The sequence below is a fragment of the Lactuca saligna genome, chromosome 9 (genome assembly GCF_052625555.1).
Source record: "Lactuca saligna cultivar CGN05327 chromosome 9, ASM5262555v1, whole genome shotgun sequence".
NCBI lineage: Eukaryota > Viridiplantae > Streptophyta > Magnoliopsida > Asterales > Asteraceae > Lactuca > Lactuca saligna.
The window spans coordinates 132,146,704-132,170,509 of NC_136425.1; the positions used below are offsets into that span (position 1 = coordinate 132,146,704).

Genomic DNA, 23,806 nt, shown 5'->3' on the forward strand with positions numbered 1-23,806 from the left:
CTTAATGATTTGGTTGATATGTACATAATGCTTCTTTAGTTGAAAAATACTTGTAAATGAAACTCAAAGTTATAATTGAAAAAGGAACATAGGAAATATATTTTGAAGCCATTTTGAACTACAACTTTGGCATGTTATAAGATTAAGGCTCTTAACCAAATAATTTACTTGGGAAATCGGAGGAGTTGGTAGGCAGTTGGTCAAAAACATAGAAGGTTCTTTTCCAAGAATCCAAGTCATACAAGTATTTGATTAATTCTCATAAAATATTTTGTGATCAAATACTATACAACTAAGAAGAATGAAGAAAGATAATGGCATATTCTTCTAAAATGGCGTACTGGTTTACACTTTCTTGACGATACATCCAATATTCAAATTTCAAACTACTCCCTAAGCTAGATTACAAGGAAGCCACCCTATGAGGCTATGATGATCAGCCACCTTTTTCAGTAAAATCAAAAGCAAACCACGATAACCCTCTTTTCTTTCTCTCTCTGTTACACCTACAACCCTCCCCAATTACTAAAAAGATCCCTCAAACCCCAAGAAATTTTGAAGGGAAAGAGACACCGATAAAGTAAAAAAAAGTTGCCGGTGTTCTTCTGCTCAGGCAACGGCGCAACGCTTCCACGTTCACCGCCTGATTGTAAGTGTTCGCAAAACCCTTTTATTCATTTCGTCTCCATGTTTGATTGATCTTTTGGCAATTCTTTTGGATGGATCATTCAGACTTCATGTAACCTTAGAAAAGAATCCGATTCCACATTTTTTTTCTCTCGTTTTCCCTTCTAATTGATGCAGCATCTTTTCGTGCATGAAGCTAAGCTGCGATTTGGGTTTAGTTCACTGATTTCATGCTTAATAAGGGAAGGATTTTATAAACTAGGGCAAGTTTTAGCGAATTTGGGTGGAGTCCCTGATACCTTAAAGCAAAACTTTTACTTCTCGAGGTTAAATCTACTTTTGATTTTTGAAATCGGAACTTTCCATTTCTTATCTACAATTAGATACGATGAGTTTTCATTTTGAAATGTTCTGTTACCTTAAAACAAGAACCAGTATGCAATCTGCAACATCGAAACAAGTTTATTCAGGCGACATATGCGAGTTCAATTTTTTGGTTGCGTTTGGGATTCCATCCAAGAACACTTACGAACTCAAGGATTTTAAGATGTTTGAGTAAAACTCTTTTGAGAACTTGACAATTTGGTTATAACAGAATTTAAATTACACTATATCATCGGAAGTAACATGAAATCTTTATGAAATCAATCTGTTAGTTCCATTTCTTTCTATTACACCATTATTCAAATCATGATTATTAATGGTTGAACATATATCTTCTTCCATTTAATAGATCTCAAGATGCCATCACAAGTGGATATTACAAAACACATGGCAACTAATGGAAATCTTTCAATGGAAGACAGTGAACACGTGAGATTGGTTATATCAAATGAAAGGACAACAGAAGCCGATATCTTGCAACTTCAAACTGAAAATAGAGACACACGAATCAAATGGTGGATCAAAGCTATCACTTTGTCCATTATTGCTATTATTTTATCACTTGTTTTCTTGAAATGGGGTGTGCCATTTCTTTTTGAGAAGGTAATAATATATTAGTCTTATTATCTTACTATACCCTCAAATTGTTCTACTATTGTTGTCCGAAGGGTATTTTTGTCATTTTGGTTTTTTGATTTTGTGTAGGTTCTTTTACCGATGTTGCAATGGGAGGCGACTGCCTTTGGTCGCCCTGTGCTTGCATTGATTCTTGTAGCTTCTTTGGCATTTTTCCCGGCTTTGTTGATTCCTTCTGGGCCTTCCATGTGGCTTGCGGGGATGATATTTGGTTATGGAATTGGATTTGTGATAATCATGGTTGGAACAACTATTGGGATGATTTTACCTTATCTTATTGGTCTACTCTTCCGTGATCGTATCCATGTAAGTTGAATCATTCATCAAATGACTAAAATACCCCCCCTTCCTTAAATATAAAGAACTTACCAAAAAAGGGATAAATGAAAGAGATGACATTCGTTGTATTAAGGTTGTGCTTGGCACGCCGCAGCTAGCTTATTTTTTGAGCTGTTTTAAGTTGTCACGTTTAGCAAACCAAAAAGTAGCTTATAAGCTAGCTTATCATCTAGCTTTTTAAAAAGCTACTTATACTAGTTTTTTCAAAAATGTCCAAACATACCCCTAAATTAATTATAGAAGCACAATCTTTAAATGTCCTTTTATGCCATTTTACCAAATGTTATTCTTTATCAGCTAGTTTTTCAGCTACCGGTTAGCTTTTTATTTAACAACTAGCTTTTTATTTACCAGCTACCTTTTCAGCTATCAGCTAGCTTTTTAGCTAGTTTGGTTATGCCAAACGTAGGCTAAGGCTGTGTTTAGCGCACCACAACTAGTTTATTTTTCGAGCTTTTTTAAGTTGTAATTTTTGGCAAACCAAAAAGTAGCTTGAAAGCTACTTAGATTAGTTTTTTAGGAGTTTTTTTTTTATTTAAATTTTAATATTTTCCAAATATACCCTTAGTTAATTATCTATATCACATTTTTCTAAATGCCTTTTTATGTCTTTATATATATTCCAACTCGTTTTTTACCAAACATCATTTTTATCAACCAACTTTTCAGCTAGCAGCTAGTTTTTCAACTAACAACTACTTTTTTCAGCTAAACATAGACTAAACCGTTGTAGTTTCAGTTTTATTTTTATTTTTATTTTTTATCAGGACATTATATGGACCACAATTGGATTTCCTAATTATAAGTATTGATTACGAATGGGTAAAAATGGAAATTACGACTGAAAACTTACCAAAACAGGTTATTTAAGACTTTGCAATCTACTTCTATTTGCTTATATATTATTAACATCTATTTCTTTCTATTATTTACATCAATGTACTTTTTCTGTTTTTTTTTTTTTTTTATTTGTATTTTTTTATCAAGGTGTTGTACTTTGAAAATTCTACCCTATTAATTATAACATTGCATTTCCATAAAGTTTCTCATTAGGACATATTATATCTGAAAAATCTATCCAACATTTTACTTTTATATCATACCATCTTACTTTCATAAGTCACTATTGAGATAACACGCTTTATTTTATATTTATGCTATAGCATCTTACTTTCATTTCTTTCTATTACAACATTGTGGTTTCATTTTTCCTTATTGAAAGAAACATTGTACTCTGAAATATCTACCTAACTATACATTTACATTTACATTTTCATTTTCTTTCTTCTTATTAGGATATTATACTTTGAAACATCTATACCTAATTATAGCAAAAGGTTTGAGTTATTTTGTTTAAGTTTGTGTTATGTAATTTGCAGCAATGGTTGAAGAAATGGCCACAGACAGCTGCCATGATTCGATTGGCTGGAGAAGGAAACGGATTTCAGCAATTTAGGGTTGTTGCACTCTTCAGGATTTCACCATTTCCTTACACAATCTTCAACTATGCAATTGTAGTCACAAACATGAGATTTTGGCCTTATCTCTCTGGATCTATTGCAGGAATGATTCCAGAAGCCTTCATTTATATCTATAGGTAATACATTCATTAATTTCTTTATTATAGCATCCTGTTACAACATTGTTTCCAATGATAGTTTTTTTTTTAAAAAAAAGATAATGCCATAAATTGAAAGTAAAATGTCATCATAAAAGTTAAATTGAAAGCATAATGCTATAATTGGGTGTTTTTCAAAATATAGCATATCCTACTTTAATTTTATTTTTCTATTATAACATTTTATTTTGAAAAATCTACCCAGTTATAGCAATGTTATCTATATATACAAAGCAATTTCATATGTATACTTGTGTAGATTTTCAGAGTATAATGTCCTAATACAAATTAAATGTAAACTAGAGTATGATGCTAGAATTGGGTATAATACATAAATAAATGAAAGCATGTTTCTGTTTCTTGTATTCATCTTTTCAGTTTATCTTTTTTTAGTGCACATGTTTTTGTTTTATTGTTATTAACTTTTTTGTATTACAACATTGTACATTGAAAAATCTACTAAATTATAGTAATGTCATCAACATACAAGCAATTCTCAATGCTATTGGATTTTTCAAAATACAATTTCCAAAAAAGAATTTTTTTTAATAGTATAGTGCTATAATTTGTAAGTTTTTTAAAGTACATTGCCTTCATAAAAAACAACTGAATGTATAATGCAGTAATAGAAAAGAAAAAAAACAAAGTAGAATGCTGCAATACACAAATAAATCAAAGTATGTCATTTCTTTCCATTTAGCCCTTTAATTATAGGGTTAAATGCAAACAATCTACTTTCAGTGATTTGTTTATTCTAGCATCCTATTCTCATTTCTTTTGATTACAGTATTGTATTTCCAAAAGTCTATTAGCAACATTATCAATATAAAAAGCAATCTTCATTGTTATAATTAAAAAGGCTTAGTAAGAGAAAAAAAAGGCTTAATAAGAAAAAAAAATAAAAAAGTTACAATGCTATAATTGCTAGATTTTTCAAATAAAAAGGGTTAATAAGAAAAAAAATAAAAACACAATGCTATAATTGCTAGAATTTTCAAATAAAAAGGTTTAATAAGAAAAAAAACCCAAAAGTACAATGCTTTAATAAAATGAAGGGTTAATCTCAAAAAAGACCTTGTATTTTTTCATTTTTCCGATCTAGCCCTTTTAGTCATTTTTTTTCCTTTTATTATTATTATTCTTATTATTATTTTTTATTTTTATAAATACAAGGGTTTTTTCGAGAAAAATTAAAAACGTTGAGGGTTTATTTGGAAGCATTTAGAAGGTTAAGGTTTTTTTTTTCAGAAAAAAAATACAAAGTCGAGGACTTTTTCGAAAAAAATGAAAATGTACAAGGTCTTTTTTTTTGTCAAAAAGTAAATTTGAAATCACAAAATAAATTTTTTTTTTTTTTTTTGAGATCAGCCCTAAAAAGAAACAAAAGTAGGATGCTATAATACACACAAAAAAAGTGAAAGTACACTGCTATTTCTTGCAATTAGACCTATGCTATGTTAAACTATTTTTTTTTTTTTTTTTTTTTAACACTTGAAATATTTATGCAGTGGGCGATTAATACGGACATTTGCAGACGTGCAGTACAGAAACCATACATTGACTCCATTAGAAATTATATACAACGCCATCTCCTTAATCATTGCAGTTGCAATGACTATTGGTTTTACGATTTATGCTAAAAAGGCTCTAAAAGAACTTGAAATTGAAGAAGAAAATAAGGAGACAGATGGTAATAATATAGAGCTTGAAAAAGTTCCACTTGAGAGACAAAAGCAGTTTGGGTTTGGGTTACATTTGGGTTCATCATAGCTTATAATTTGTAGGTGAGTCATATAGAGGAGTGGTAGTGTGTAAATTACTGACATGATATGGGGGCTTTCTTGTAATTAACCAATTGCGGATGGAAAATAAGAACGGAGGAGAAAAAAAATACTACTATATAGTTTTAAGATCAAGGTATACACTTCTATCTGTGTTTGGTATATGATGGAAATGAAATTGACTGTTTTTGAAGGATTGCGTTGGTTTTTTTTTTTTTTTTTTTTTTTTTTTACTCTCTTGAAAAATTGTAACACTGTCATTTATGTAGTTTTAGTGAGGTTTTTTAGATATTGTTTGATCACAAGTAATTTATAGTGATTTTTAAAGTAACTAGAAAAAAAAAATACATTTTTATTATAATTTTGTTTTGAGACTCAGGTTTATTTTTAGACTTCCGAAAATGATATTTTCTAGAATCCTTAATTACTTTATATATATATATATATATATATATATATATATATATATATATATATATATATAATAAAAACCTCTCCTACATACCACATGGCACTCTTTTAAGCCACCACTATGCCTCGTGTCACTACCACAAAAAATATTTGACTAATTTTCCCACACATGGATTTCTTTGATTGTCGATTAATCACATCCTAAGATTAAGCAAATTAGTTTTAATATCCAAAATTAAACTCGATTGAAAATAAGTTTTATATATTTAATCACCGAGAATTTTTGACTTTTGAATTGTTTATTAGCAAAGATATGAACCAGTTTCATTCCAATCCGCTCATTTACGTTTGAATTGTTTATCAACGCTTAATATTTATCCAAGAAATCGGCGTTGTTGATCTCCCTTCTTCAATAAGGGCTATATTAGACAAAAACTTATACAAATCCAAACAATAGGAAGATGTAAATGAAAATATAGGGACAAGCCATGATTAAGAGTAATTTACACTTTCAAAGCAACCCATTAGTTTTGAAGAACGCGATTTTGAATGCTATATTCATCAGTTTATATATATATATATATATATATATATATATATATATATATATATATATATATATATCTTTACTATCTTATAAAAGAAATCTCATTATTTCTAAAAATAAATTGAATATAATAATATTATTTTTCTAAGACGTTCAAATCATTAAGCTAATAGTACAAGTAGTCATCAATAAAATAATATTAAATTTTAACCTGTGTTTTGAATCCTTATATTTCTCAACAAATTCTATCTCCTTCCCTGAATTTCGGATAATTCAAAATTTGAAACCATCAGAAAATAGATGTTGATTCAAATATCCCTCCTACAGATGACTCTTTCTTAACAGGTTTTTATTTTAACCCGTACTTGTAATCGATTTCATCATTTTTAACTTTTTGTATTTTTATCTTATAAATATATTGGGTGAATGCTTTATTATATCAGGTTTGTTCCTAAAAAGGTTTTTATTATGTTTCTTTAATGTGTTGACTTTGCAGGTTCAAAGAACTATACCAAGAAGTCAGTTAGAGCATTGTATTTATCATTAGTTTGTATATTTTGACATCTTGCTTTTGCAATAAAGAACGGCTAAACACAAGATTTGACATGATTAAGGTAGTTTGTATATTTTTTTCATCTCGTTTAGTCTAAAAATGAAACCTTTTTCATCATTGGTCCTTATAATATTAAGTTTCATCACATGGACTTCCTGATTACGGTGATTATTGTCCTTATTATAAGGTCTATATAGATTTTGTTCAATATTTTAAGGTTTCAAGAACCTAAATCAATATGAATCCTTGAATTACATACCATCGTTGAAAATGTTTTAATTTGTGACCAAACTTGGTTTAAAATCACAATGAACAAGTTGATACTTGAGTATTTTGGCTTTCTCAAAGGCTTATTTATCGACTTTTGAATTACAACACCTAATATTTTAAAGGTTTATTTTTATAAACTATTATTTATATATTTTAGCATTTTACTTAGTAGGACATTAAATTAATAAAAGAAATAAGGAAAATGAAAAAAAAAAAAAAAAAAGAGAACGATAAACAGTACAAGTGGTTTGGGTATGTATAAATGGAAGTAATAACCATTTAGGGGGTGTTTGGCAAAAAAACTTATTGCTTATTAGTTTATTAGCTTATAAGTTAATAAGTAAGTGTAGGGTAACTTATGAAAAAAATGACGTATTAGAGGTTCTCCACCGGAATAAGTTATTTTAATCCAAACACTTTTTTAACTTATAGTGATTTGGAACCTAATAAGTTGTTTTAAAAAAAGTTTAGCCAAACACCCCTTAATATGGTATGGTAATGCTCTTGAAAAATAGATTTCATTTAATATTCATTTCTCGAAGTGAACACAAAATGGTTTTAACTCTAAAGAGATCAAATTATTCGCCGTCCGCCGCTTTGCGCGGGTAGACGGCTAGTATATATATATATATATATATATATATATATATATATATATATATATATATATATATATATATATATATATGATGTTAGTCTGTTACAATTTAATTTTATCAGTTCTATTTCCATTTCCCCTTAATTTTTCTCTGTTTGTTTTGCCCTATCTCCCAATTCCCATTTCTGTACGATAGTTTTGATTACTTTATCTCCCACACCCATCTTTTTCCGATCACGAACTGTTTGAATCCTTGGGTTTAATTGTTACAAAGTGTGTCTGATTTTTTTATTAAAATTCTTCAAATCATAGAAGCTGTAAGGAGATTGAGAATTTAAACAGGTGGGAAAGAAGATGGAACTGCCATGGCGGGTTCGATGCCCTACCCAGATTGTCCTGGTGAACCCGATTGTATATTTTGTTTAAGAACCGGCTTGTGTGGCTATGGGAACATTTGTAGGTTTAATCATCCAACCCACATTGGTCAGGTAAAAAAAAACCTTTTATTTTTCTCAATCGGAATAAAACGATTGTTGCTCTTCATGTCTGAAATTCGATTCTTAATCAGGCCAATCAACTTCAACTTGGAGGCACGCTTCCAGAAAGAGTTGGAGAACCAGACTGTGTGGTAAGTCTCTTCTCCATCATATTGACGATGATAGTTAGGGATAATTAAGTAATTTCACATCCTTTTTTTTTCAGTATTTTCCAAAGATGGGTACTTGCAAATATGGATCAACATGCAAATACAATCATCCTCGTGATAGGAGAGGTGTTGGACCAGTGGTGTTAAACATGGTTGGGTTACCTATGAGACAGGTTGCTATTTACTAATCTTGATTTTCAATTTCTATTTTTCTTTAAAATGATAGTTTAAACTAACTTATAAACACTTAATTAGGAAGAAAAAGCTTGTGCACAGGATCTTGTAAATTTGGAATGGCATGCAATTTTCATCATCCACAGTGATCAATGGATAGATCTAACATTCAATTCCCATATTCATCACAACCACCACCTCTTATTAATGGTGGTTCTACATGGTCATTACCTAGGGCAACATATGTTTCTGATTTATTTACCAATTGTTCTTCCTCATTCTCAAGGAATTGGGCCCACACAAGGTTGGAGCACTTACATGGTAAGGTTAGTTGATGTAAATTCTGGGTTTTTGTTTGTGGGTTATGAAAAGTATGATGTCTAAAATAAAGTAAATTGTAATTTATTTTTTGTTGAGTTAAAATATTGTGTCTGATATGGTGTTTGTTTGGTTTTGGGTTTTGGTCAGGGAAGTTTGAGCTCGGTAAGTTCGGGCAGCATCTATGGTGGCCCAGGCAACATTGAACAACCCTATTCCTCTGGTTCTACTAATCTGCCCGAACGGCCTAGGGAACCAGAATGTCGTTATTTAATGCACACTGGAAACTGCAAATACGGATCAGACTGCAAATATCATCACCCAAAGGAAAATGTGACAATCGTCAATCTTGAGTCAAGTCAAGTCATCAAGTCAAGCCGGTCAACTCTATTAAACCTTGTGTATTAGAGTTGGTGTTATGTTCGTATTGTATAACTTGCTATATTAATGGGAAAACATCACTAGAGAAAAGTTTTGTGTTAAAAATTTCCTAAGCCTTAGTACTAATCAGTGAATTAAACTGATGAAAACCATGTTGCATACTCATCGGGAATGTGTAAGATCCTTAAACAAGGCTTAACAGGGTTTACGAACCATGCATTGCGGTGCCGGACACTCACAACTGTCCCACATGGATCCTCTCTCAATCGTTTTCACTCTATCTCTGTTTATGACAAATCTCTCTTAAATCTCTCCAAGAATGTTAAATCTCTCTCAAATCCCTCCAAGTATGTGAAAACTCTCTTGAATATCTCTCTATATGAGAAATCTCTCCAAGAGTGTTAAATCTCTCCCAAATCTCTCCACGTATGTGAAATCTCTCTCAAATATCTCTCTGTATGAGAAATCTCTCCAAGAATGTCAAATCTCTCCCAAATCCCTCCAAGTATGTGAAAACTCTCGCAAATATCTCTTTGTATGAGAAATCTCTCCAAGAATGTCAAATCTCTCCCAAATCTCTCCAAGTGTGAGAAATCTCTCCCAAATCTCTCTCAAAAGCTTCCCGCGACTTTTTGGAATCATTCGGGTCATTCCGGCCCTTAACCGGGTCAAAAACGGCTTAAAACGGGGCGAAAACGAGAAAAATGGACCTTAGGAACCGAAACCCTCTTATAAGAGGCGAAGTTCCTTAGGACCGAAAGGTCCTCTTAGGAACCGAAGGTAAGAAGACCGAAACCGAGAGCAAGAAGCAAGAACCGGAACCGAAAGTACTGTTCACGACAGAGCGCTCGGTGCCTCTCGGTCCGCCCCCACTCTCTGTTCGCGCCGCACTCTCGGTCCGACCCCGCCTCTCTGCCTCTCGCGCACTCTCGGTCCAACCCCGCCTCTCTGCCTCTCGCGCACTCTCGGTCCGACCCCGCCTCTCTGCCTCTCGCGCACTCTCGGTCCGACCCCGCCTCTCTGCCTCTCGCGCACTCTCGGTCCGACTCCGCCTCTCTGCCTCTCGCGCACTCTCGGTTCTTCCCTCCTTCTCCTCTCCTCTCGGCTCCTTCCCTTCTCTCTTCTTCTTCTCTTGGTTCCGCCTCCCTCTCTCTCTCGGTTCAGCATAAGAGGGCCGAACCTCGGCCAGGCTTCGCATTTTTGTCATTTTCAGCCCATTTTTGATATTTTTAACATTTTAAGCCCGTTTTTCGTGATTTTAAAGCGGGATTTTCTCCAGAAATTTTATTTTAACATAATAAACCCTAAATATTCATAATTTAAACATATTTTTATAAAAATCATTAATTAAATAATAAAGATTTAATGGGGGATTTATTTAAGGTAGAGTGTTGACTTTGCCTTAACTTATGACACAAGCAACCACCCCACACCCACTCTATGACCAGCCATACCTCCCCACCTTACCTATGTCACTTCAATGTTCCCTTACACTCAAATTTCACTCACTCCCACGTTTTTGAGCTGGAACAAACAACCACACTCCTCATTTTCTCTCATTTCTCTCATTCCACTAAGTAACAAACACCACTTTTTCTCTCAAACTCTTCTACACAAATTTTCGAGATCCAAGGCTGATTTCAAGTGTTCTTCCACACTTAGTAAGTAAAAATTCATCCTCCCTATTACTATTTCACTTCATTCTACTCAAATCTTTGGTTGCTTACATAAACTCCCTAACTATGATGTTAGATTCTCGAAAACCTTCAAGGCATCTCCAAGTGTTCTTGAATTAAACACTTCCATCCTTCAACAATCATCTACTGAAATCACTCAAGGTGAGTTCATACCCCTACATTTTCATAATTTCTCAAGTTTTCAGGGGGTGAATACAAGTTAAAACACTAAGAACCTATCAAAAATTTTCTAACAGCCTTCATCAGAAAAGTTCAACTCCATTCACGGACTGTTTTGGGAATCTTAAATATTTTTGTTTTCAAAACTGTACAAGGTGCAAATAGTTCAAGTTTTTAGCTTTAAAATGGCTACTTGCACACCTCCATACGATTTTTCTACAATTTATGGTGATTTTTACAAAACTGCCTATCATTTCAAACAACAATCCGGACCAGTCTGTGATTTTGGACTTTTTCACCCAAGTTAGAGGTCATACCAATTTGTGATAAAAATTATGAACAAACTAGACACATTTTGTGAACTCTCAGAGTTTACGGATCTAGATTTCGACTTCGTATGATTTTTCTATGATTTTTCCAAAACAGGGCAGAATCGCTAAATTTTGCCAACAGCATGTAAATATCATAACACTTTGTATTATGTTGAGCAAAGTGTATAATCATAAGTTTTAGTATTTGTATGTGTTTCCTTGTTAGTTTACCATTATGAACTGAAACTATGAAATTCATACTAAATATTAAATATTACTCATTCATTTTGGAACACGTATCATTAGACTATAAAAAGTATAGTTTGATAAATTCACAATACTAATACATTTCCATAAGAGGATTCATACATATTACATACATTTTAGATAAACTATAATAGGTATAGTTTATGATACATCACTCAACGCACTCGTACCAAAAAGGGTACATCCATACAAGAAAGATTTATATTCACACACATTTCACGTAAACCTGTTAACCTATGTTGTGAGACTCTCTCTCTCTCTCCCCGTACGTCCGAGTGCGGGATATAATTCCTGGTAGTTATAATCAGAATCTCCTTGAGGGAGAACGTGATACTTGTATATAGATCTATATTGGGTTTGACACCCCACACCTTGCTGCTAGCTACAGTGGGACCTGCAGGTCTACGGGTGACAAATGTCATTTCATTTTCGCGACGCCTGAGAAACGTTGTGGCAGGTTCACATAGTCACAGTATGATTATAGCGACTCACTTAGGGGGATAACAATTCATGAAGTTTACGGGGTTTCATAAAACCGAAGGAGGTTTTAGGTTGATAAGAGAAATTTTACTTTCCATAACATTTTAAACTCACAACATTGTTACTAAGAAACGATGATTTCTCATACACTCTAGTCTTTGGTTATAAGGCTACATTTCTCGGATTTCAGGGGAAATACCGGATTTTTCTGAAACAAACGCGACATTTAAATGTGAAATACTCCTACTAAGTTTATTAATAAAAGCTTATGAACTCACCAACCTTTGTGTTGACACTTTTCAAACAACTTGTATTCACAGGAAAACACTAATCAGGTTATCAAGTGCTTTTGAGGATGGGACGTTAAGGCGTCAAACTTTTCACATTTTGACAACATATTGTAATTGATTTTGAAACATGTAATTCATACAAGTGATGTAACTTTTTCAATTATATATATGTTGGTTGTGTTTGCTTAAATTACTATTAAAATTGTGGTTATGATGCTATGCATGAAGTCCTCCACCCCCGGACGTTTCCGCCATCCTTGGTTTGGGGGTGTGACAGATTGGTATCAGAGCACGGTTTATAGTGAATTAAGTATGTCAACCACATAAGATATACAAACTATAAACACATTTGGGACTAAAAGTCTCTGATTCTTAAAGTGATTTAAAGAGTTGTACTTTTAGAAAACAAATAATTTCTTGTTTTAAAGTATACTTGCATGCAGTCTATACTAGCATGGTGTCATAACTTAGGAGAACATAAATTGAAAGAGGAGGAGTCGAACATTATTAATACGCCTTAGCATGTGTAATCAGTTCTGGGAAGGATATAGCCTGATCAACTATATCCATCCAAGAAGTAACTTACGCACACTAAGGAATAGTCGTAATGAGCGACAAATCTGAAAACCTAATTACACTCCATAAAGAACACGCTAAGAACCAAATATAAACATTTAAAAATACTATATGAGTATTTGTACGTTTCTATAGCGCCAAATTTTTATCTTCCGATACGTACTTCTTAATCCCGTTTCTCGTGCAGACGACATGGCAGGATTTCACATACCCGGGGACCCCTATTTTCCCAATCAGGGAAACGCGGGATGGATCGAAGACGAGCCCGAGGAGGATCCCGAAGAGGAACCCGAGGAGGATCCCGAAGAGGAACCCGAGGAGGATCCCGAAGAGGATCCCGAGGAGGAGCCCGAGGAGGAAGACGAACAAGGAGAAGAAGAGGAAGACGACCAAGAAGAAGAGGAAGAAGAGGAAGACGACCAGGAAGAAGAGGAAGAAGAGGAAGGTGATGAGGTAGTCATGGTTGGGAACGAAGCGGAGGAACCACCAGAAGTATTCAACCCTCTCTACATCGCGAGGGTACCCGCGCACCGTTTTGGTTACAATGGACCTGAACCCCCTTGGGTAACAACGATCGAAAGATGGAGCCGACAACAACGCCAACGGTCACCATATGGCTACCAACGAGGTTACTATGATCTCACTCATGGTGGACCGGCTGACAGGGCTCTCCCCGTCACGATACAACGAATGGCAAGAATGGATGATCGTGGTAGGACAACGACAGATCAGGTCCGGGAGTTAAGTGCCATTGTACAGTCTACTACGGATCGCACCAGAAACCTGGAACGAGACTCCCACCACCGAGACCAACTCATTCGAGACCTTCTCGCGGCTCAAGCAGAAACAAGAGAGTATCGGGAAAGGTACATGGCACTCGAAGAGAGAATGGTTGCAGCCGAACGCAAATTGGCGGAACTACAGGGCGCATCGACATCATCGCAGCCTCCGTCAAAGAAGGGTCGCAGTGATTAGAACTCGTTGCTATTCTCCCGTCTTAGTAGTAGAATTTTATGAGTACGCGTTGGTGCTACTCCTTGTATGTAGGTCGACCCTGCGACTATGTGATTACACTATTCAAAGGGCTTTTGTAACGCCAAAAAAAAAAAAAAAAAAAAAAAAAAAAAAAAAACTACCTTTTGTAATGATGTAATGCAGACCCCTATGAGGTCAAACTTTTCTCTCTAAACGTTATGTACTAAAAGTTATCAATGAAATTTGGCTTGTGTTTTATTTATTGAATGTTTGGCACTATACATCATAACCTGATCACACAAACAGTTTACGAATAATAAAGTTATGATAAAAAAATACAAGAGGGATGGAACCAGTATCACTCGACTCGTTATCACTATTGAAGTCTTACCGACTAGTCATTTTTTTTTTATGACAGAACCATGCCACCAAGGAAAAGACCAAGGTCTTCCAACAACCCAGTGCCGCCTCCACCACCACCTCCGCAGTTTGATCCTGCAATGTTCCAGGCTGCAGTGACGGCAGCCGTGGCGGCAGCAATGTCGCAAATGGGAACCCATGGTTCCGGCGGTTCTGGATCCGGAGCTACCAATTCCATTCATGGGGACAGCACGGGGCGTACGAGGGAGTGCACTTACAAAGACTTCACGAATGGCAAACCCGATCCTTTCAATGGAAGCGGGGGCGTCATCACACTGGTGCAATGGTTCGAAAGGACCGAGGCAGTTTTTGAAATCTGCGCTTGTCCCGAAGCGAGCAAGGTCAAGTATGCGGCATTCACTTTCACTGGAAAAGCACTTACTTGGTGGAATGGCCGAGTTAAGTCACTTACTCCTGCAGTAGCTAACGCAATCAGCTGGGAGGATTTGAAAGCCCTAATGTTAAAGGAATACTGCCCGAGGGGCGAAATACAAAAACTTGAAGAAGAACTTTGGAACCTCAGGATGACAGGTACTGATCTTGAAACTTATACTGCCCGCTTCAACGACCTAGCACTCCTCTGTCCAACAATGGTCACTCCAGAAGAGAAGAAGGTGGAACGATATCTCTGGGGCCTATCATCCCAGATTCAAGATAGTGTCTTGGCCTCGAAACCCACTACCTTTGAGAGTGCCAAGGAATTGGCACAACAACTCATAGATCACAGGGCTAGCCGTGGTACTGTGATGACCACCACCGACCGAACAAAAGGAGGGAACAACAAGAGGAAGTTCTGGAGCAATAAAAGGAAGCAACCAATTCAAGACCCCGCCAAAAAGCAACCGATTGTTGCTGTACGTGCCGCCACTACTGCCGTCGCTCCAGCGCCACCGAAACCGTATACAGGAACTCTTCCCAAGTGCAACAAGTGTAACTACCACCATAACGGTGCTTGTCGAGAGTTACACTGCAATAACTGTAACAAAAAGGGGCACACTGCACGATTTTGTAGAGCGACTACCCAACCCGCCACACAAGTCGCTACGACCGCCAACACTGGGGCAAGCCAAGCCTGCTATGGATGTGGTGAAACGGGACACTTCAGGAGGAACTGCCCCAAGGCACGAGCCCCTAATGCTGGGGGTGTAGGGAGAGTCCTAACTTTAGGGCAGGGAGAAGCAGTCAAGGATCCCTCTGTGGTTACTGGTACGTTCCTCCTCAATAACTCTTATGCATGCGTACTTTTCGATAGTGGGGTAGAAAGGAGTTTCATAAGTCACCAATTCAAACATATACTTAAGCAAAATTCTCAACCACTAGAAGATTCTTACATCGTAGAAATGGCAAATGGAAAGGTTGAGCGCACTAATGATATTTACATAGGGTGTACTCTCACTCTAGACAACCATTTGTTCAAAATCGACCTTATGCCGGTCACCATAAAAAGCTTCGATATAATCATTGGTATGGATTGGTTAAGCCTTCATCGTGCCGACATTCTATGTTACGAAAGGGCCGTCCGCCTCAATCTGCCGAATGGCAACGTTCTCACCGTTTATGGTAATAAACCTAGTGCGAACCTGCAAATCATCTCTTGTGTTAAAACCCAAAAGTACCTCCGAAAGCAATACCAGGTTTTCTTAGCCCACATCGTAGACAAGAAACAGGAGGTGAAGGACATCAAAGAAATTCCAGAAGTATGCAACTTCCCTGATGTTTTCCCAGACGATCTGCCTGGTGTACCACTCGCACGACAAGTCGAATTTCGGATCGACTTAATCCCAGGAGCTACCCCCGTCGCCAGGGCTCCCTATCGCTTAGCACCGGCAGAAATGCAAGAACTATCCAGCCAATTGAATGAACTATTGAGCAAAGGGTTCATCAGGCCAAGCTTCTCACCTTGGGGAGCACCAGTCTTATTTGTAAAGAAGAAGGATGGGTCTTTTCGCATGTGCATAGACTATCGAGAACTAAACAAACTCACTATCAAGAACCGTTATCCCCTACCCCGAATCGATGACCTCTTCGACCAGCTCCAAGGAGCCAGCTACTTTTCAAAAATCGACCTGAGGTCGGGCTATCATCAACTGCGAGTTCAAGAAGAGGATATTCCCAAGACGGCATTCAGAACTCGCTATGGGCACTATGAGTTTGTAGTGATGCCATTCGGGTTAACTAACGCGCCCGCGGTGTTCATGGATTTGATGAATCGAGTGTGTCGACCCTTCTTGGATAAATTCGTCATCGTATTCATCGACGATATCCTGGTCTATTCGAGGAGCGAAGAAGAGCACAAACATCACCTACGACTAGTTCTGGAGGTTTTAAGAACCGAGAAGCTTTACGCTAAATTCTCAAAGTGTGAATTTTGGCTCCGAGAAGTAGGATTCCTTGGCCACGTAGTAAGCAAAGAAGGAATACATGTGGACCCCTCGAAGATCAAAGCAATCGAAGATTGGTCAACACCTACAACGCCGACAGAAATCCGACAGTTTTTAGGACTCGCAGGCTACTATCGAAGATTCATATAAAACTTCTCCAAAATCGCTAAGCCTCTCACCACCTTGACTCAGAAAGGGGTGGTGTTCGAATGGGAAGATAAACAAGAAGCCGCCTTCCAGACACTAAAGCAAGCCCTATGCAGCGCACTAGTCTTGTCTCTTCCAGAAGGAACTGATGATTTTGTGGTGTATTGCGATGCTTCAAATCAAGGCCTCGGCTGTGTGCTCATGCAAAGGGGAAAAGTCATCGCTTATGCATCAAGACAACTGAAGACACATGAAGTTAATTACACAACGCGTTTTAAAGCTGTGAGGGCAGCAGATCCCATAAGAACTCTGCAGTTAAGCGTGCTCGGGCGGGAGTAGTACCGGGATGGGTGACCCCCTGGGAAGTCCTCGTGCCGAGTGGCCCAAAGCGGACAATATTGTGATACGTGCCAGAGGGGGGTGTTACAAATGGTATCAGAGCACCCGGGCAAGGCACTACCTCTACGGCACCAAGTGCACCATCTTCACTGATCACAAAAGTCTTCAACACATTCTCAATCAGAAAGAACTAAACATGCGCCAAAGAAGATGGGTGGAATTACTGAATGACTACGAATGTGAAATTCGCTACCACCCGGGCAAGGCTAATGTAGTAGCCGACGCCTTAAGCAGGAAAGAATACTCGGGTCGCCGAGTAAAATCCCTAGCCATGACCATCCACTCCCAACTGGCCACCCAGATCAAGGACGCCCAATTAGAAGCCCTGAAACCAGAAAACGTGGCAAGCGAAGCACTAAGGGGGATGGATAAGAACTTGGAAGTCAAAGGGGATGGAGCTCGTTATCTCATGAATCGAATCTGGACACCGAAGTTCGGTGGGTACAGAGACGTTGTAATGGACGAGGCCCACAAGACTCGATACTCCATTCATCCGGGGTCAGATAAGATGTATCTAGACCTCAAAAGGTTATACTGGTGGCCAAACATGAAGGCTGAAATTGCTACTTATGTGAGCAAGTGCCTCACTTGCGCCAAGGTCAAGGTGGAATACCAGAAGCCATCAGGACTACTTCAACAACCGGATATACCCGAGTGGAAGTGGGAGCGAATAACCATGGACTTCGTAACCAAACTGCCTAAGACATCAGGTGGGATGGATACCATATGGGTGGTTGTGGACAGATTGACCAAGTCCGCGCACTTCCTGCCAATAAAGGAAACAGACAAGATGGAAAAGTTGACCAGGACGTACATTAAGGAGATCGTGCGACTACATGGTGTACCAACATCCATTATCTCGGATCGAGATAGTAGATTCACCTCGCGTTTCTGGCAGTCCCTACAAAAATCTCTGGGAACCAGATTAGACATGAGTACGGCCTACCATCCACAAACGGACAGACAAAGTGAGAGAACCATCCAGACGTTGGAAGACATGCTGAGAGCCTGTGTGATAGATTTTGGTAAGGCATGGGATACCCATCTACTGCTTATCGAATTCTCTTATAATAACAGTTATCACACTAGCATTGGAGTCGCTCCATTCGAAGCTCTCTACGGCCGCAAGTGTAGATCACCACTGTGTTGGGCCGAAGTTGGAGATACTCAGCTAGCCAGAGGGCAAGTCCCTGATAGCACCCTTACGGGGCCGGAAATCATAAGGGAAACCACAGAAAAGATCATTCAAATTCGGGAAAGACTAAAAGCGTCTCGTGATCGACAAAAGAGTTACGCGGATAAGCGACGCAAACCTTTAGAATACCAGGTCGGAGACCGGGTACTACTAAAAGTTTCCCCCTGGAAAGGGGTGATACGTTTCGGTAAACGGGGGAAACTAAACCCAAGGTACGTCGGTCCGTTCGAAATCCTTGCTAGGATTGGTCCTGTGCCGTACAAACTCCGACTACCACAAGAACTTAGTAATGTGCACCCTATCTTCCACGTGTCCAACTTAAAGAAGTGTCTGTCTGACGAGACACTCGTAGTACCGCTCGAAGAAATTGAAGTTAATGAAAATCTCCACTTTGTGGAGGAACCCGTCGAGATCATGGATCGAGAGATCAAGAGAACAAAACAAAGTCGCATTCCCATAGTGAAGGTTCGTTGGAACGCGAAACGAGGGCCTGAGTTTACCTGGGAACGTGAAGATCAAATGAAACAAAAATATCCACATCTTTTCCCAAACCCTTGAAGTCCCAGCCGAATTTAAATTTCGGGACGAAATTCCCTCTAACGGGGGGATGATGTGACAATCGTCAATCTTGAGTCAAGTCAAGTCATCAAGTCAAGCCGGTCAACTCTATTAAACCTTGTGTATTAGAGTTGGTGTTATGTTCGTATTGTATAACTTGCTATATTAATGAGAAAACATCACTAGAGAAAAGTTTTGTGTTAAAAATTTCCTAAGCCTTAGTACTAATCAGTGAATTAAACTGATGAAAACCATGTTGCATACTCATCGGGAATGTGTAAGATCCTTAAACAAGGCTTAACAGGGTTTACGAACCATGCATTGCGGTGCCGGACACTCACAACTGTCCCACATGGATCCTCTCTCAATCGTTTTCACTCTATCTCTGTTTATGACAAATCTCTCCTAAATCTCTCCAAGAATGTTAAATCTCTCTCAAATCCCTCCAAGTATGTGAAAACTCTCTCGAATATCTCTCTATATGAGAAATCTCTCCAAGAGTGTTAAATCTCTCTCAAATCCCTCCAAGTATGTGAAAACTCTCTCGAATATCTCTCTATATGAGAAATCTCTCCAAGAGTGTTAAATCTCTCCCAAATCTCTCCACGTATGTGAAATCTCTCTCAAATATCTCTCTGTATGAGAAATCTCTCCAAGAATGTCAAATCTCTCCCAAATCTCTCCAAGTGTGAGAAATCTCTCCCAAATCTCTCTCAAAAGCTTCCCGCGACTTTTTGGAATCATTCGGGTCATTCCGGCCCTTAACCGGGTCAAAAACGGCTTAAAACGGGGCGAAAACGAGAAAAATGGACCTTAGGAACCGAAACCCTCTTATAAGAGGCGAAGTTCCTTAGGACCGAAAGGTCCTCTTAGGAACCGAAGGTAAGAAGACCGAAACCGAGAGCAAGAAGCAAGAACCGGAACCGAAAGTACTGTTCACGACAGAGCGCTCGGTGCCTCTCGGTCCGCCCCCACTCTCTGTTCGCGCCGCACTCTCGGTCCGACCCCGCCTCTCTGCCTCTCGCGCGGCACTCTCGGTCCGACCCCGCCTCTCTGCCTCTCGCGCACTCTCGGTCCGACTCCGCCTCTCTGCCTCTCGCGCACTCTCGGTTCTTCCCTCCTTCTCCTCTCCTCTCGGCTCCTTCCCTTCTCTCTTCTTCTTCTCTTGGTTCCGCCTCCCTCTCTCTCTCGGTTCAGCATAAGAGGGCCGAACCTCGGCCAGGCTTCGCATTTTTGTCATTTTCAGCCCATTTTTGATATTTTTAACATTTTAAGCCCGTTTTTCGTGATTTTAAAGCGGGATTTTCTCCAGAAATTTTATTTTAACATAATAAACCCTAAATATTCATAATTTAAACATATTTTTATAAAAATCATTAATTAAATAATAAAGATTTAATGGGGGATTTATTTAAGGTAGAGTGTTGACTTTGCCTTAACTTATGACACAAGCAACCACCCCACACCCACTCTATGACCAGCCATACCTCCCCACCTTACCTATGTCACTTCAATGTTCCCTTACACTCAAATTTCACTCACTCCCACGTTTTTGAGCTGGAACAAACAACCACACTCCTCATTTTCTCTCATTTCTCTCATTCCACTAAGTAACAAACACCACTTTTTCTCTCAAACTCTTCTACACAAATTTTCGAGATCCAAGGCTGATTTCAAGTGTTCTTCCACACTTAGTAAGTAAAAATTCATCCTCCCTATTACTATTTCACTTCATTCTACTCAAATCTTTGGTTGCTTACATAAACTCCCTAACTATGATGTTAGATTCTCGAAAACCTTCAAGGCATCTCCAAGTGTTCTTGAATTAAACACTTCCATCCTTCAACAATCATCTACTGAAATCACTCAAGGTGAGTTCATACCCCTACATTTTCATAATTTCTCAAGTTTTCAGGGGGTGAATACAAGTTAAAACACTAAGAACCTATCAAAAATTTTCTAACAGCCTTCATCAGAAAAGTTCAACTCCATTCACGGACTGTTTTGGGAATCTTAAATATTTTTGTTTTCAAAACTGTACAAGGTGCAAATAGTTCAAGTTTTTAGCTTTAAAATGGCTACTTGCACACCTCCATACGATTTTTCTACAATTTATGGTGATTTTTACAAAACTGCCTATCATTTCAAACAACAATCCGGACCAGTCTGTGATTTTGGACTTTTTCACCCAAGTTAGAGGTCATACCAATTTGTGATAAAAATTATGAACAAACTAGACACATTTTGTGAACTCTCAGAGTTTACGGATCTAGATTTCGACTTCGTATGATTTTTCTATGATTTTTCCAAAACAGGGCAGAATCGCTAAATTTTGCCAACAGCATGTAAATATCATAACACTTTGTATTATGTTGAGCAAAGTGTATAATCATAAGTTTTAGTATTTGTATGTGTTTCCTTGTTAGTTTACCATTATGAACTGAAACTATGAAATTCATACTAAATATTAAATATTACTCATTCATTTTGGAACACGTATCATTAGACTATAAAAAGTATAGTTTGATAAATTCACAATACTAATACATTTCCATAAGAGGATTCATACATATTACATACATTTTAGATAAACTATAATAGGTATAGTTTATGATACATCACTCAACGCACTCGTACCAAAAAGGGTACATCCATACAAGAAAGATTTATATTCACACACATTTCACGTAAACCTGTTAACCTATGTTGTGAGACTCTCTCTCTCTCTCCCCGTACGTCCGAGTGCGGGATATAATTCCTGGTAGTTATAATCAGAATCTCCTTGAGGGAGAACGTGATACTTGTATATAGATCTATATTGGGTTTGACACCCCACACCTTGCTGCTAGCTACAGTGGGACCTGCAGGTCTACGGGTGACAAATGTCATTTCATTTTCGCGACGCCTGAGAAACGTTGTGGCAGGTTCACATAGTCACAGTATGATTATAGCGACTCACTTAGGGGGATAACAATTCATGAAGTTTACGGGGTTTCATAAAACCGAAGGAGGTTTTAGGTTGATAAGAGAAATTTTACTTTCCATAACATTTTAAACTCACAACATTGTTACTAAGAAACGATGATTTCTCATACACTCTAGTCTTTGGTTATAAGGCTACATTTCTCGGATTTCAGGGGAAATACCGGATTTTTCTGAAACAAACGCGACATTTAAATGTGAAATACTCCTACTAAGTTTATTAATAAAAGCTTATGAACTCACCAACCTTTGTGTTGACACTTTTCAAACAACTTGTATTCACAGGAAAACACTAATCAGGTTATCAAGTGCTTTTGAGGATGGGACGTTAAGGCGTCAAACTTTTCACATTTTGACAACATATTGTAATTGATTTTGAAACATGTAATTCATACAAGTGATGTAACTTTTTCAATTATATATATGTTGGTTGTGTTTGCTTAAATTACTATTAAAATTGTGGTTATGATGCTATGCATGAAGTCCTCCACCCCCGGACGTTTCCGCCATCCTTGGTTTGGGGGTGTGACAGAAAAGATTGCTCAACTTGCTGCTAGCTCTTTGGGCCCACCTGGCCTTCCACTAAGACTTGTAAGTATAAAACGGGTCGACCCATTTACATGATATTGGATAAACGGGTCGATTTTCATTAGCTTTATCTTATTTTATTTGAATGCAAATGCAGGGGCAAACAGTGTGTTCATATTATAATCTTTGTGGAATCTGCAAGTTTGAGCCAACTTATAAATATGATCACCCTTTGATGGGGTACTCATACAACTACAACATGAGTCTACGTAATGATAATGCTAATGCACCATCTTTGTTCTCATATGGAGGGGTGAATTCGTCAACACTTCATTCTTCAGGGTCTTCCCCGTCAAAGTCATCTAAAAATGAAGGTGCTAAAACACCATTAGGTGGTTCACCTTCACTTTCGCCTCAACGTGCTGCATTCCATCACATTCAGAGTGATTGGTTTTGTTTAGAATTGGGTTGTGTTTTTGAGAGATGATGATTTTTATGAGGGCTTTGTTTTTGGTTCTGAATAAAATTATGCAGATGAGGAAAAATGTTATACTTTTATTGCTATTACTTTTACATTTTTATCCGGTATGAACTGGTTTTTTTGTTGTTTTTTTATGGATGATTTTGTTAATTTTATGAGTGGTGATGCCATTTTTGTTCTAATATTTTATTCGTTACCTTTTTTTTGTGATGGTAATGACATAAGTTATGTTGTGGACTATTTTAATGGGTTGTTTCTTTTTGACACCTTTTAATTTCAACAAATATATATGAATTAAATAGGGGTGAGCATGAGTCACTTTTGAGATAAAACCGAGCGCAAACCGCAATTTTTTTATTGTTTTATTATTATTATTTATTTATTATTATTTTTTTTGTGTGTGATTTTAAAAAATATTCGATTTCGGTTCAAGTTATTGGTTATTTAAGTTTGGGTATTTGATTTTTCTGTTTAAACCTGTGGGTACAGTCTATAATATTAGTATGGTATTGATGCATTATTGTTCACGGATCTAACTTCATTTTTTTTTGTAATTTTGAAGATCTTATTTAGGAAATACATTGTCAAGTACTAATTTCGCCCTCTTTTAACTACAAGTCTACAACTATTGTTAGGATGACATAAAACCCATGCATGACTATTTATTATGGATTATG

The 23,806-nt window shown here is 37.3% G+C and overlaps 1 protein-coding gene and 1 pseudogene across 1 annotated transcript; both read left to right on the plus strand.

Annotated features, from left to right (window-relative positions):
- Positions 1-226: 226 nt before the first annotated feature.
- On the plus strand, positions 227-5,578 carry LOC145018607 (uncharacterized). Its single transcript, XM_078976482.1, has 5 exons — positions 227-649; positions 1,361-1,614; positions 1,717-1,953; positions 3,366-3,583; positions 5,113-5,578. The coding sequence occupies exons 2-5, from the start codon at positions 1,369-1,371 to the stop codon at positions 5,372-5,374; spliced, it is 963 nt and encodes a 320-aa protein (XP_078832608.1). The 5' UTR covers positions 227-649; positions 1,361-1,368; the 3' UTR covers positions 5,375-5,578.
- On the plus strand, positions 5,466-23,135 carry LOC145016720 (zinc finger CCCH domain-containing protein 3-like; annotated as a pseudogene).
- Positions 23,136-23,806: the final 671 nt, after the last annotated feature.